The 12473-nt window shown below is 43.5% G+C and overlaps 3 protein-coding genes across 4 annotated transcripts in view; 2 read left to right on the top strand and 1 right to left on the bottom strand.

Annotated features, from left to right (window-relative positions):
• Positions 1-12473, top strand: part of LOC125271224 (B-cell receptor CD22-like) — a 1156500-nt gene that overhangs the window by 374449 nt on the left and 769578 nt on the right. The gene's annotated exons all lie outside the window — the stretch shown is intronic.
• LOC125271198 (hemicentin-1-like) overlaps positions 1-12473 on the top strand; it is a 987774-nt gene that overhangs the window by 225420 nt on the left and 749881 nt on the right. The gene's annotated exons all lie outside the window — the stretch shown is intronic.
• Positions 1-12473, bottom strand: part of LOC125271208 (B-cell receptor CD22-like) — a 41546-nt gene that overhangs the window by 26075 nt on the left and 2998 nt on the right. Inside the window, exons 5-12 of one of the 2 annotated variants that reach the window (XM_048195215.1) lie at positions 12152-12406; positions 11793-12047; positions 11465-11707; positions 11282-11381; positions 11131-11176; positions 10896-10967; positions 10755-10812; positions 10250-10570 (exon numbers count right to left, since the gene is read on the bottom strand). In XM_048195215.1, the coding sequence (XP_048051172.1) occupies positions 10768-10812; positions 10896-10967; positions 11131-11176; positions 11282-11381; positions 11465-11707; positions 11793-12047; positions 12152-12406 (1016 nt within the window). In that variant the 3' untranslated portion in view covers positions 10250-10570; positions 10755-10767. Of the gene's footprint in view, positions 10571-10754; positions 10813-10895; positions 10968-11130; positions 11177-11281; positions 11382-11464; positions 11708-11792; positions 12048-12151; positions 12407-12473 lie in introns of those variants that run through there. The other variant, XM_048195214.1, reaches the window with a different exon arrangement.

The following is a 12473-nucleotide window of genomic DNA, read 5'->3' as shown; positions in this document are numbered from 1 at the left end:
CCATCATGCCATACAGAATCAAAGGCTTTTTTAAAATCAATGAAGCAGCCGAATATTTTTCCTTGTTTTTTTTGATGAACATATTTTTGAATTAGTGTGTGAAGTGTGTAAATGTGATTTGATGTTCTCTGATTGGGCATAAATCCAATTTGACAATTCTTTAAAATTTTGTGTTCTTGAATGAACTGAACTAATCTGTCATTAATAATGGAACAGAATAGTTTTCCGAGGTTACTGCTCACTGTGATGCCTCTGTAATTATTTGGGTCGTACTTCTCACCTTGTTTAAAAATTGGAGTTATCAAATTTTCTTTCCATATTTCAGGAAATTTTCCTGATTTTAATAACAGGTTGAACAATTTTAGAATGGCATCTTTCAGTTTGGGGCTGTTGTGTTTCAGCATCTCATTAGAAATTCCATCCACGCCACAGGATTTTTTGTTTTTTAGGGATTTCATCTTGTCTGTCAGTTCATTTAATGCTATGGGCTGGTCTAAATTATTTAGCTGGTCTTTTATAGTGCGTTCCAGGTTATGTAGTTGGGAGGTCAGATGTTTTTGGCTAAGGGTTGGTTGGTTTGGTGAATAAAGATTTCCAAAATGTTCGGTCCAGATTTTAGGGTCATAGATGGGAAGGTGTTTGGCTTTTTTGGATTTGTCTAAATTGTTCCATAATTCCCAAAAACAATTTTGATCTACTGCCTCCTCAATCTTGTTTAGTTTTATTTTCGTGTGATCAGCTTTTTTCTGTATTAATAATGACTTGTACATTTTAAGGGTTTCTTGATATGTGGCTCGTATTTGTTGGTTTGCTGGGTCTCTGTGTTTTTTGTTTGATAATGAACGTAATTCTTTTCTTACTTTTTGGCATTCTTTATCAAACCAACCAGCATTAGCCATTTCTTTTTTGCTTCTATAATTCTTTCTTTTTCTCAGGGCTTTTTTGGCCACTGTAGAGAAGATTTTTGTTAACTGTTCAGTTGCTAAATTGGTTGTCGTCTTCTCTTCACTAAAAGAAGTCAATAGAAATGAGTCTATCATGTTCTGAACATTAGTGCTTTGGAGCGCAGCTTCATACTGGACAGGACTGTCTTTACTCCATATAAATTTGGGGGGGAGTGGATACAGTTTAACCTTCTGATCTGAAGATGGCAGAAGATTCACTGACCTGTTCAGACTGAGGACCGTGTGACTGTGGTCTGATAACGGTAGCTGTGGCATCACTGTGAAATAATTGATTTTATTTTGGTCTATATCTGTGATGGTGTAATCTACTGTGCTGCTGCCTAAATGTGAGCAGTAGGTAAATCGACCCAGAGAATCACCCTTTGTTCTGCCGTTAACTATATAAAGACCCAGGCTTTTGCAGAGTTGCAGGACTTGTTTTCCATGTCTGTTTATTGTGTTGTCATAATTCTGACGTGTTTTAGTATATCGTTTTTGTTGATGATTAAGTGGACCGTTTATATATTTGTCTCCATCAGAGCTGATGTAGTCCACTTCCTTCCCCGTTCTAGCATTCAGATCCCCCATTAACAGGACTGATCCTAGAGACTGAAAGTAAATGATCTCTGACTGTAGGGTTGAGAAGATGTCATCATTATAATAAGGTGACTCATATGGGGGGATATATGTGGCACACAGGTACAGGTCCTCGTCTAAACACAAAAGCTCTTTTTTAAGTTTTATCCAAATATGTGTTTTCCCTTTTTTCACAGGTTGAATATAATGCCACAGATGGTCTTTGAACCAAACTATGATTCCTCCTGAATCTCTTCCATTTTTAACATTAGGCTTTTTGATTGAGGGTATTCGTAGCTCTCTGTAGTTTAAAGGAGTGCGGGTTTTGGAGTCTAAACGACTCCATGTCTCAAGTAAAATAATTATATCTGAACTATATACAGTATTGACAAAATCAGGGTTAGTCATTTTCTCTCCAAAAGCTGAAGAGAACATCCCTTGAATATTATAACATGTTATTTTAAACGATGACATTGAAAAATATTGTATTTACCGGAACAATGTATGAATTTATGACCAAATCATGTTTTAAAATATAGATTAATCAATTAAAAAAGTAATATAAAAGGTATATAGTATATTAATTTTACAAATGTTACATTTAAAAATAAACTAATAAAAAGAAATAATGAAATCATTAAGAAATAATGATCATACTTGACTACAGACATACTGTGATTCCTTAAGCTAACAGGTTGTCACATATCATTTTTAGCATGTGTTTTATCTGGACCAGGTCACTGGTGTCTGTTCTACCTCGTCCGGCCACTACAGCGGCGTAGCTGTCTGTCTGACTGACCCTCTCTTCGCGGTCAGGATGTGTTTTCTGGGGGCTTTTCAGGGCTGACTCCTTGATGGTTTTTGCAAACAGTCTCATGCCCTCTTGATGGATGTGGATGTGGTCGTACAGATGCTTGTGGGTGATGCGCTGATGGTCGGCTATGTGGACATTCGGCATTGGAGCGCAGACTCTAGCTATCTCCGCATTGATTGTGCTGATGATCCTGTGTGGCACGTCTCTGCGAGGTAGAAGGGTTGAGATGATGACCTTGGCTCTGGGGTAGATCCTGCTGGCTGTTTTCACCACGTTGGACAGGGCTTTAGTGACGTCCACCCTTCTAGCACTGAGGTCGTTTGTTCCAGTGTGAAGAATGATGTGTGACGGTACACCCAGAACACCCTCTTGCAGCAGTCTCAGAGCAGAGTGTGAGGTGGGACACCAGAACTTTTTCACAGATCTCCCCGGAAACAGTCGTCTGGGGTCAAGATGGTGGCCGTTGGAGTCACAGAGGATGACGATGTTGTCTTTACTCTTCTGTTCTCTGCTGGTGCTCATGGGTGATGTTGTTGTTGTTGTTGTTCGTGGTGGGTGACTCTGTGTGGTGTTGCTGTTCTCTTTCCTCTTGAGGCTCTGAGGGGCTTGAGGAGACTGACGAGTTGCAGGAGTGAAGGAGCTCTGAGGTTGTGTGCTGACTCTCTTCTGATGTTGAGTTGAGTTTGGGACTCTTTCAGGAGAGGAGGTGCTGTGTGTTTGTGTGCTGACACACTGCTGATGTTGTTTTGTGTGTAGCTGGTTCCTGGTCTCCTCCAGCAGTCTCTCCAGAGTGTGGCTGTGTTGTTCTCTTATAACCAGTTCCTCTCTCACCCTCCTCAGCTCCTGGCGCAGCTCTTGATTGTCCTCCTCCAGTTGTCTGACAGCGGAGCAGAGCTGTTGAAGTTGTTGAATGCTGTGGTGGCTGTTCAGGTTCAGGAGCTGGTGGAGGTTGTTGGTAGTTTCCTCTTTAAACAGGAAGAAGTCCTGCTCCAGCTCAGCGATGTTGTCTTTCAAGGCCTTTATCTTGGGAGATGCAGGAGTGCTGATGTGTCTGTCTGTTATAGGAGTTCTTGAACTGGGGTTTATGTTGGTACCTATTGTGTTGCAGAGTCCATCCTCTGTGTTTCTCTTTACTTCAGGATCTTTCTTAATCTTCTGAACTTCCAGTTTAAGGTTTTTAAAGTTCCTCTGGAATTCATTAAGGCTGGTTTCTGGTCCCTGGGCCATGACTGTACCATTATGATAAAGGTTCACAGTCAGCTTTGTGTCATTTTCTCCTTCTAGAGTGAGTTGTCTGCCTTTGCTGATGCCTCCTTTTCTTCTGCATGTCATGGCAGAGCAGAGGATGGTGTGCCAGACTGATGGGTGTTCAGTGAAGAAGAGCAGGTTACACCGGACTCTGTTGTCTTCTGGTCCAGTGTAGTCAGACAGCAGTATCTCTGGGTTCTCTCTCAGGATAATTTCTTTCATCTTTTTCTTATCTTTGGCAGATTTAACTTCTGTTGGATACATTACCTCCAACTCCTCTTCATTTTTGAAAAATGCCTCTGCTTTAGGTAGGCCCATGTTGTTCTCAACTGAATTAACTGCCACGGAATGTTAGCTTGGCTAGCAGTTAGCTTGATATGTTGAGTTTATATCCAGTTTTAGGTGATGATAGAAAAACAAATCTTTTTAGAGGTCTTACCATTATTTATTGGAGTGAGTTACCGCTATGTGGTATTCATGATCTCGAGCAATCTTGAGCCGTGATCAGTTCTGAGTTTGTGATCTTTGTCGTGACAGTATACGTTGTTTTCTGTCTGTAATATTTGTATTTTTATCTGTACCCTTATATTGTTTGAGTATTGTAAGAGGTTTTTTTTTTTTTTTTTTGTGTGTTTTATTTGTTTCATATATTGATTTTGACTTTGCTTATGTTGGTTTGGTTTATTTTGTATAGTGATTTTGTTTTTCTTTCGTTTTGTGTTTTCCAGGAGCTGAGTATTCCTTGGGAGCGGGCTGGTGCTGGGTTGCACAGGCTTCACTTCGACAAGGATTGTCACTTATTGCTGTGTCACTATTTTTGGTCATTATTTGCAGTGAATTTTGTGGATGTGATTCTGATTGGCGGGATTTCTTTTGTGCACTGAGTGCGCCATACTAGCCCGCTTCTCATAAAAGGAAGCCTCAGCCCCTACATCAAGTAATTTCAAATTATAATATTTTTTTTTTTTTTTTTTTTTTTTTTTTTTTTCATTCGACTAAGACCATCTAAATGCTGTGTTTGGGACTTTAAATTTTGTAAACCCTTTTAACTTTAATAAAGAAAAATAACTATTTAAACGGAAACTCACGCCTCTTGCCTTTGCTAAGGGGAACGTATTTGCGTGTTCTTTTGGTTATTTCGGGGTGGCGTAGTCACTACTAAACAGCCACTTGCTACAATAACATACGGAGCCCCGGCAATGACATGCAGGAAAATAATAGTTGGCTAAATCACGCGCATGATTTATAAATAAAGGGAATGAAATAGTAAATCATGGGCACGTTTTAGTTCAGAAGCACTATAGGAGAAACAAACTTGTGTCTGAAACTGTTCTATTGCCTCAACTCTGTGCTGGGACATCTATATGAGGGCCATGAGCACCAAGAGTGAATGTATGTGTGTGACCCAGAAAAAGAGGAAATGGCCCCATGTGCGCCAGTCCTGGGCTGTGCAGACCAGTGGGCACTCCTCCTCCTCTGGGTTGCTTGTATCAGGATCTCTCTATTTTTAGTGGCCTGAGGACGAGCTGGCAGTTCCACCTGCCTGCGACAGGGCCTATGCTGTTGTTGAGGCCTGGCTGCTGGTCCGGGCTCTCCTCAACTCTGGCCAGTAGCATTGTAAACTTTCGCCACGAGGGACGAAAAAATCAAGTCTCCCTCTGTCACTCTCTCAGGAGACTCCACCTGAAGATCTGAACACAACACACACATTATATCTAGTGCTGCTGTCATACACTGATTATTATTCAACATAATGCACAGAAGAAGAGAGAAACCTCATGAAAGTCACCTGTGACAGTAAGAGACACTCCTGGAACACCAAATGTAATTCCGATAGGTATAATGAATCTGCAGTAGTACTCATTTTCATCGTTCAGTGTCACATGACTCAGTCTGATGGCACAGCACAACTGGTAATATCCACAAGAGTAAACCATCTGACTGTACTTAGGATCCTCAGACAAATCTGGTGGATCTATGTTATTCATTACATTTGTTTTGGTCCAGAAAACTTTCGTGATCTGATATCCAGACGGGTAATCGCAGGTCATTGTAATTGGTGAGTCCTTTAATGCACAGATGTATGAAGAACTATATCTCACATACCAACTATATTGGCCATGATCTCCTGAAACACATCAAAGGGATAGTTCACCCAAAAAGTTCCTCATGTTGTCCTCAATATCGTTCATGCTGTCATTAACTTTATTTAATATTACATTTTTTTATCAAAAAATTCAACAGGGTTCCACTGATTGGCAGACCCCCACGCTAAAGAAAGTCACAATTAACAGGTTCATTTAATAAACGACTATACAATGTTTGTTAATTCTCCAATGACTCACTGTGAATCATGAGCAGAATCACCAGAGCAAGAGGAGGAGCCATTCTGACGCACATCACTATGAGAAAAGTAATATAGCACACAGATCAAGAGAAAAACATAGTCTTTAGCTTTAAAACCATTTCCATAAATCAACATCTGTTCATTGTGGTTTGAGAATATTTTTCATTGTTCTCCAAAACAGTATTAATCAGACTATATTCACACATTAACCAGTGTGACTCTTACCATGTTCTGGTGACTCTGAGCTCCAGCAGGCGTTAAACTGATGAGTTTCTAACAGTTACAGTTTTAAAATGCTTGTGACAAAAAGGTTTCTTCCCCTTTCTTGACTTCTGCCCACACAAGCAGTGATGCAACAAACTATTCAGACAGAATTTTGAATGGTCAGAGAATTCAAATGTATTGACATACAGAAAGTGCACTAACACTTTGCGTAACACTTACTTACATTTAGAGTAGATGAATGAAACTCCATTCTTTCTTTCTTTATACTCTTGAATCAACAACAATACAATAATCTAAAATATTTCAAGACATTCATTAAATAAGAGTGAATGGTCACTTTGACAACAGACAAATGCACCATCCATAATGCAGCAAAGCTGATATATCTATCAATCATATCAAGGGCTCCTGAGAAAACCAAACCTTTTATTTTTAAAACAGCATCTCAGTGTTGTCCACACTGCTGAGAGCGGCATTTTTGATAAATATGTAAATCTGATCATAGTGATGTTATGTTCCCTTTTGATACTTTCACTCATACTGCATATGGGGAAAAGCTCCTTTTTTCCTCCTTGCTGAAGCCTTTTTCAATAGCGCAATGTAACTGCACGTCTATTGGCTCAAAGGAATGAAACTCTTTGAACCAATGACGGCGTGGCGTAGTTGCATGAGCCTATGGCGAAACAGCGCGCCAAAGAGCCCACCAAAACGGGCGTGGCTTATAGCTAAATAAGCAGGCGTTTCGCCATGGGAATCAGTTCTCTCTCCTTCAGCAACGACTGCACTTCGCTATATTCCTGCTGAATGCCTTCACCGCTGGAACGAGCTCTCTCTTCGCCGTAGAAGAGGCTTCGCAGAGGACAGCTGAGATTGCCGCATTCTTCAGCGCCAGCGCCTTCACAGACTGCCGCCTCAAGCGCCGCTCTTGATCCGGCCGCGAGCTTCCGGTTTCGCTCTCAGCGAGTCTCCTGCCGCCATCCGGCGAGCTTTAAAAGCGCAAATTTCAGCGGTTTCACACTGCTTCTAAAGGAGCATATTCCAGCGGTCTATACTGCTCTAAAAGAGCCCACACAAGCGCCGTTTTCACGGCAGCGGCGTTGCTACAAATGCCGCGCCACAGTTGTGGCACCTGCAGAGCCCCTCTGCAGGATGATGACGGCCACGGTGAGTGCGTCGGATGTCTGGGCAAGCCCCACGCAGAAGCCGCGCTCACCGAGACTCAAGTCATGCCCGCACTGTGTGTGTATGAGTCTCGCCTCTCTGCGCTCGCAGATCGCTTTCTTCAATGAAAGCGGTCCTGCCCCTCGCGTCTTCCTGTCTTCTTCCTCCCGCGAGCCGGCTAGGAAAAGACAGCGAGGTAGAGGGGCTCAGCGCCTGGATTTGGGAGAGCTTATGCCGGCCCAGCGCCCGCCTGCCTCTCCCTCTCCTATGAGAGAGCCGTCCCCCATCCTCTTCTCATGCCCGGAGCAGGATCCCTCAGGGGAAGCGAGTGACCTCGTCTCCTTCGGCGGTTCAGAGGACGAGCCGCTCGATGACTCCATGTCGCTCGTGGCATCTGAAATGGAGGAATGGGTCGGCGACGAAGAGCCCGCCCCCCTGCCATCACTGGAGCCCATTGATTCCAGGCCTGGGATGGACGCCGAGTTATTCCGCGTCCTCTCAAAGGCCGTCGAGGAGCTTGACTTGGAATGGGCCACACCTGAGGAGCCGACTCGCAGCAGGCTGGACGAGTGGTATCTGCCGGGATGCCGCCAGACCCCCCGCCAGCAATCTGCACTCTTCTTCCCCGAGGTCCACGTAGAGCTGACGAAGTCATGGCGCGCTCCTTACTCCGCCCGCCTGCGAACTTCTTCACCTGCGGCTCTCACCCTGGTTGACGGCTCATGTCAGAAGGGATATGAGCAGATGCCGCCGCTGGACGAAGCCGTGGCCGCTCACCTCTGTCCTCCTGCGGCCGTGGGTTGGAAAAGCAAGAGGGCCCTTCCTTCCAAGCCCTGCCAAACGACCTCCGCCATTGCCGGCCGAGCGTACTCCTCAGCTGGGCAAGCTGCATCAGCGCTTCACACTATGGCCATTCTCCAAGTGTTCCAGGCCAAACTCCTCCATTCTCTGGATGAGTCTGGAATCAACGCGGCAGCTTTCCGCGACCTACGCAGCGCCACCGACCTGGCCCTGCGCGCTACGAAAGCCACGGCTCAAGTCATCAGGAGATCCATGGCCAACCTAGTTGTGTTGGAGCGCCATCTCTGGCTCAACCGAATGGAGATCAAAGAAGCGGACAAGATGGCCTTCCTGGATGCCCCAGTCTCGCCTTCCGGTCTCTTTGGGCCAGCTGTGGAGGGATTCACTGAGCGCTTCACCGCCGCGCAGAAATTGTCCCAAGCTATGCGACATTTCCTGCCCAAGCGCTCCAGCTCTTCGTCTGCTGCAAGTCGGCCCAAGCCTGCGCCAACCCAGCACCAGAGCTAACCTGCCCCTTCCACACCGCAAGCAGCACCACCTAAGGAGCAGCGACAGCGGGCCCACCCTGCTAAGAGCTCCACGCTCCCGAGACGCCAGGGTCTCCGGCCCAAAATAGTGCTGGACCCGACGCCTCTGGCGTCTTCCTGATCAGAAGGGAAGAAAGAGGATGGGGCAAAGTCTCGCCGTGGCCGGACCACCCCAAAAGCTCTCTTGCACAGTTCCCCCGCCACCTCGTTCAGTACCGGGTGTTGGGGACCAATGGGTTATGCATCCTGGGCCCACAGTTGCTGTGCTCACGCAAAACGCCATTCTAATGGCGAACTCAATAAAGTTTTTAAATTGTCAAAAAGAGAGCAAATTTCCTCTTCCTTTAACGTCAGTGCAAAGACCCCTGCACAGCGGTCTGTCACCTGACGCTATCCAGCCCCTTGCCACACAGGCCGAGGCCTGGCAAGCCATCCCCGGTGTGTCAAAGTGGGTCATGGGGATCATAAATCAAGGCTATTCACTGCAGTTCGCCCGAAGACCCCCGCACTTCAGCGGCGTGGTTACCACTTCAGTCAAACCGGTCGACGCACATGTCCTCCGTGCAGAAGTGATGTCTCTGTTAAAGAAGGGAGCCATAGAAATCGTTCCCCCCACAGAGGGTGAGTCGGGCTTCTACAGCCGCTACTTCATCAACCCCAAGAAAGATGCCGGTCTCAGACCCATCTTAGACCTCAGACTTCTGAACCGCTCCCTCATGAGACGGAAGTTCAGAATGTTAACGTTGAAAAAGATCCTCGCACAGATATGTCCCGAGGACTGGCTCTTCTCGCTGGATCTGAAAGACAACTACTTTCATATCCAGATAGCCCCCCATCACAGGCGATTCTTGAGATTCGCTTTCGAGGGTGTGGCTTATCAATACATGGTCCTTCCCTTTGGGCTGTCCCTAGCTCCCTGCACTTTTATGAAGTGCATGGACTCGGCGCTTCTCCTTCTGAGACAGATGGGAATCTGAGTTCTGAACTATCTCGACGACTGGCTCATACTGGCCCAGTCTTGTACCGAGCTAGAACACTACAGATCCATGCTCCTCAGCCACCTTCAGTGCCTGGGACTCAGGGTCAACTTTGCCAAGAGCTCGCTGCTCCCCAGCCAACGTATCACGTTCCTGGGCGCAGTTTTCGACTCAGTCCAAATGAGGGCTGTAGTCTCACTCTGACGATTCTGAAGTTCATGGCATCTGCCAGGAACAAAGCCCGTTACCCTCTGAGGTTCTTCCAGAGGATGTTACACATTACATAATGTTACATACAACATAATGTTTACACATTCAGTAGGCAGAGAGTAGAATGAAATGAGCTTTCTGTCCCTCCATTGGGAGCAACACAACTTACACATTCAAGGCCCAGAGCGGTAGTAAAGACATCATTAAAGTAATCCATGTACCTCCAATAGTTTAACCTAATTTTATGAAGCAATGCGACTGCTTTCTTTGCACAAAAAACTGCAATCCATTAGGGGGAGCACCACGGCACATGAGTGAGAGCAGAAGTTGTTCAGTGAACGCACTTTGAAACAATGGACTGAAAATGGTCTGTTTATTTTTGATAATTTAATTTCTATTTAAAAAGGATAAAGATAAAATATGAGTCAAACAGACATTTTAATAAACAGTTAAATGTTAAAGATATATAAAAATTATTGTAGTCACACTACTGCATAAGGTTCTTTATAACAACACTAACTCACAGTGGAAAACTTGAGATCATACATGAATATATTACTTTCTTTTAGAAAAACAAATTTGAGAAACATCACTCCACTGTAGAACAGAAGCTCACGTCGTTCACATGTAAAGTCACTCATTTTCATTGTTAGTTGTGATGTGGGTGTGTTCAGTGATGCAACAAAAGTTGAGTAAAGTTTAACTTGAGCTTCATCTTATCATGGTGTCTTGATATGTGTCTACAACAGAAATAAGACAAGAAACACTTATAAAAAAAACAGAATTTGTTTACTGTTGCTGGAATTACTTTTCTAGTCCTGCTTATAACTGAATGAAAGTGTTGTTCAGTATCTACTGACTAGTAGTGAGGACATTTTCTTCTTTATTTTATAAATCGAGAAGCCCTGAGAATATCCAACTTACTGACAGATTCTCATTAAGAAGAGCCCGACTGGTGATCAGCAGGTATGGGATGGACTGTCTATGTGAAAAAAAAAAATGTTTATTTATAACTTTTGGAAGCACAAACCATTCTGCATGTGTAGTTTTTGATATTTCACTTACTGTGAGTGTGTTGTACTGGTCTGAAGATCTGGACTCAAGAGTTCTATATCTGTTTGCTCCGGGATTATCGTTCTACAGGGAAACAGCAAGCGAAATTAGATGGATGAATGGATGGATGGATGGATGGTTGGATGGATACACAGACTCACACAAACAACTATGTGTGTAGGAAAGCTAATTTTGATACCTCTAACTGATTTTATTCCATGACTCCATGGTCTTTTGATTATCTCACCTCATACTCATGTATTGCAGGTCTTTTGTTCACCATTTTTCCTTGGCTATCAAAAAAAGAATTGAATTTCATTGTTTCATATATAATTAATAATCAAATATATTTCTGTATTAGTTAAAGTAAGTTATATACTCTTTATCATTTTATTTACATTATAAATAATAATAATAATATGATGATGATGATGATGATGAATAATCCTCCAGATGACGCTGCGATCACAATCACAATCCTACCATCATCATCGTGAACTGAAAGAGGAAGATCATCATGATTAACTTTTAAAACTGATCAATGATGTGAAGATACAGGAGTGTGTTAATAAAAGCTTCACCTGTGACAGTTACAGCATCTGATCTCTGAGATCCATGTTGATTGTGAGCCTGACAGTAGAAGCGTCCACTCTGTAGTGCACTGAAACTCTGTCCAGATCCAACAGCTGAGCTTTCATTCTCCTTAAACCAGCTGAAGTTCAGAGCAGGAGGGTTTGAATCACTGCTGCAGATCAGAGTCACTGAATCTCCTGACACTATTTCACCAGATCCATTTATCAACACTGAGACGTTCCTGGGAGGATCTGAAACAGAAAACAAAATACATTCACATCACAGACTTTGTTTATAGGATTTAACATCACAATTATTGAACCAGCATTAACTCACACATGATGTTTAAAGTCACAGCATCAGAGTATTTCTCTCCATGTTTATTTCTGGATCTGCACTTGTATTCTCCACTGTCATCAGATCTGATCTTTGAGATGCTGTAGATTCTTCCAGATCCTACAAACGTTCCTCCTTTAAACCAGCTGATTTCTGCAGGAGGGTTTGAATCACTGCTGCAGTTCAGAGTCACTGAATCTCCTGACACTATTTCACCAGATGGACTGATGGATGCTGAGACGCTCCTGGGTGGGTCTAATAACAATTATCAGATTACTTACACTTTTTTTAAAATGACTAATATGAACTGAAATGATCAAAACAGAGAATTAGCATCCTATGTTTTATATTAAACTCACACATGACGTTTAAAGTCACAGCATCAGAGTATATCACTCCATGTTTGTTTCTGGATCTGCACTTGTATTCTCCACTGTCATCAGAGCTGATCTTTGAGATGCTGTAGATTCTTCCAGATCCTACAAACGTTCCTCCTTTAAACCAGTAGAGTTTTGCAGGAGGGTTTGAATCACTGCTGCAGATCAGAGTCACTGAATCTCCTGACACTATTTCACCAGATGGACTGATGGACAGAAAGGCATACTTCGGTGGATCTGAAACAGAAAACAGATATAATAAATGTTATTACAATAAAGCTGACATCACATAAAATGCTTAAAG

The sequence above is a fragment of the Megalobrama amblycephala genome, linkage group LG7, assembly GCF_018812025.1.
Source record: "Megalobrama amblycephala isolate DHTTF-2021 linkage group LG7, ASM1881202v1, whole genome shotgun sequence".
In the NCBI taxonomy this organism is placed as follows: domain Eukaryota; kingdom Metazoa; phylum Chordata; class Actinopteri; order Cypriniformes; family Xenocyprididae; genus Megalobrama; species Megalobrama amblycephala.
This window is presented reverse-complemented; position numbering and strand designations above follow the sequence as displayed.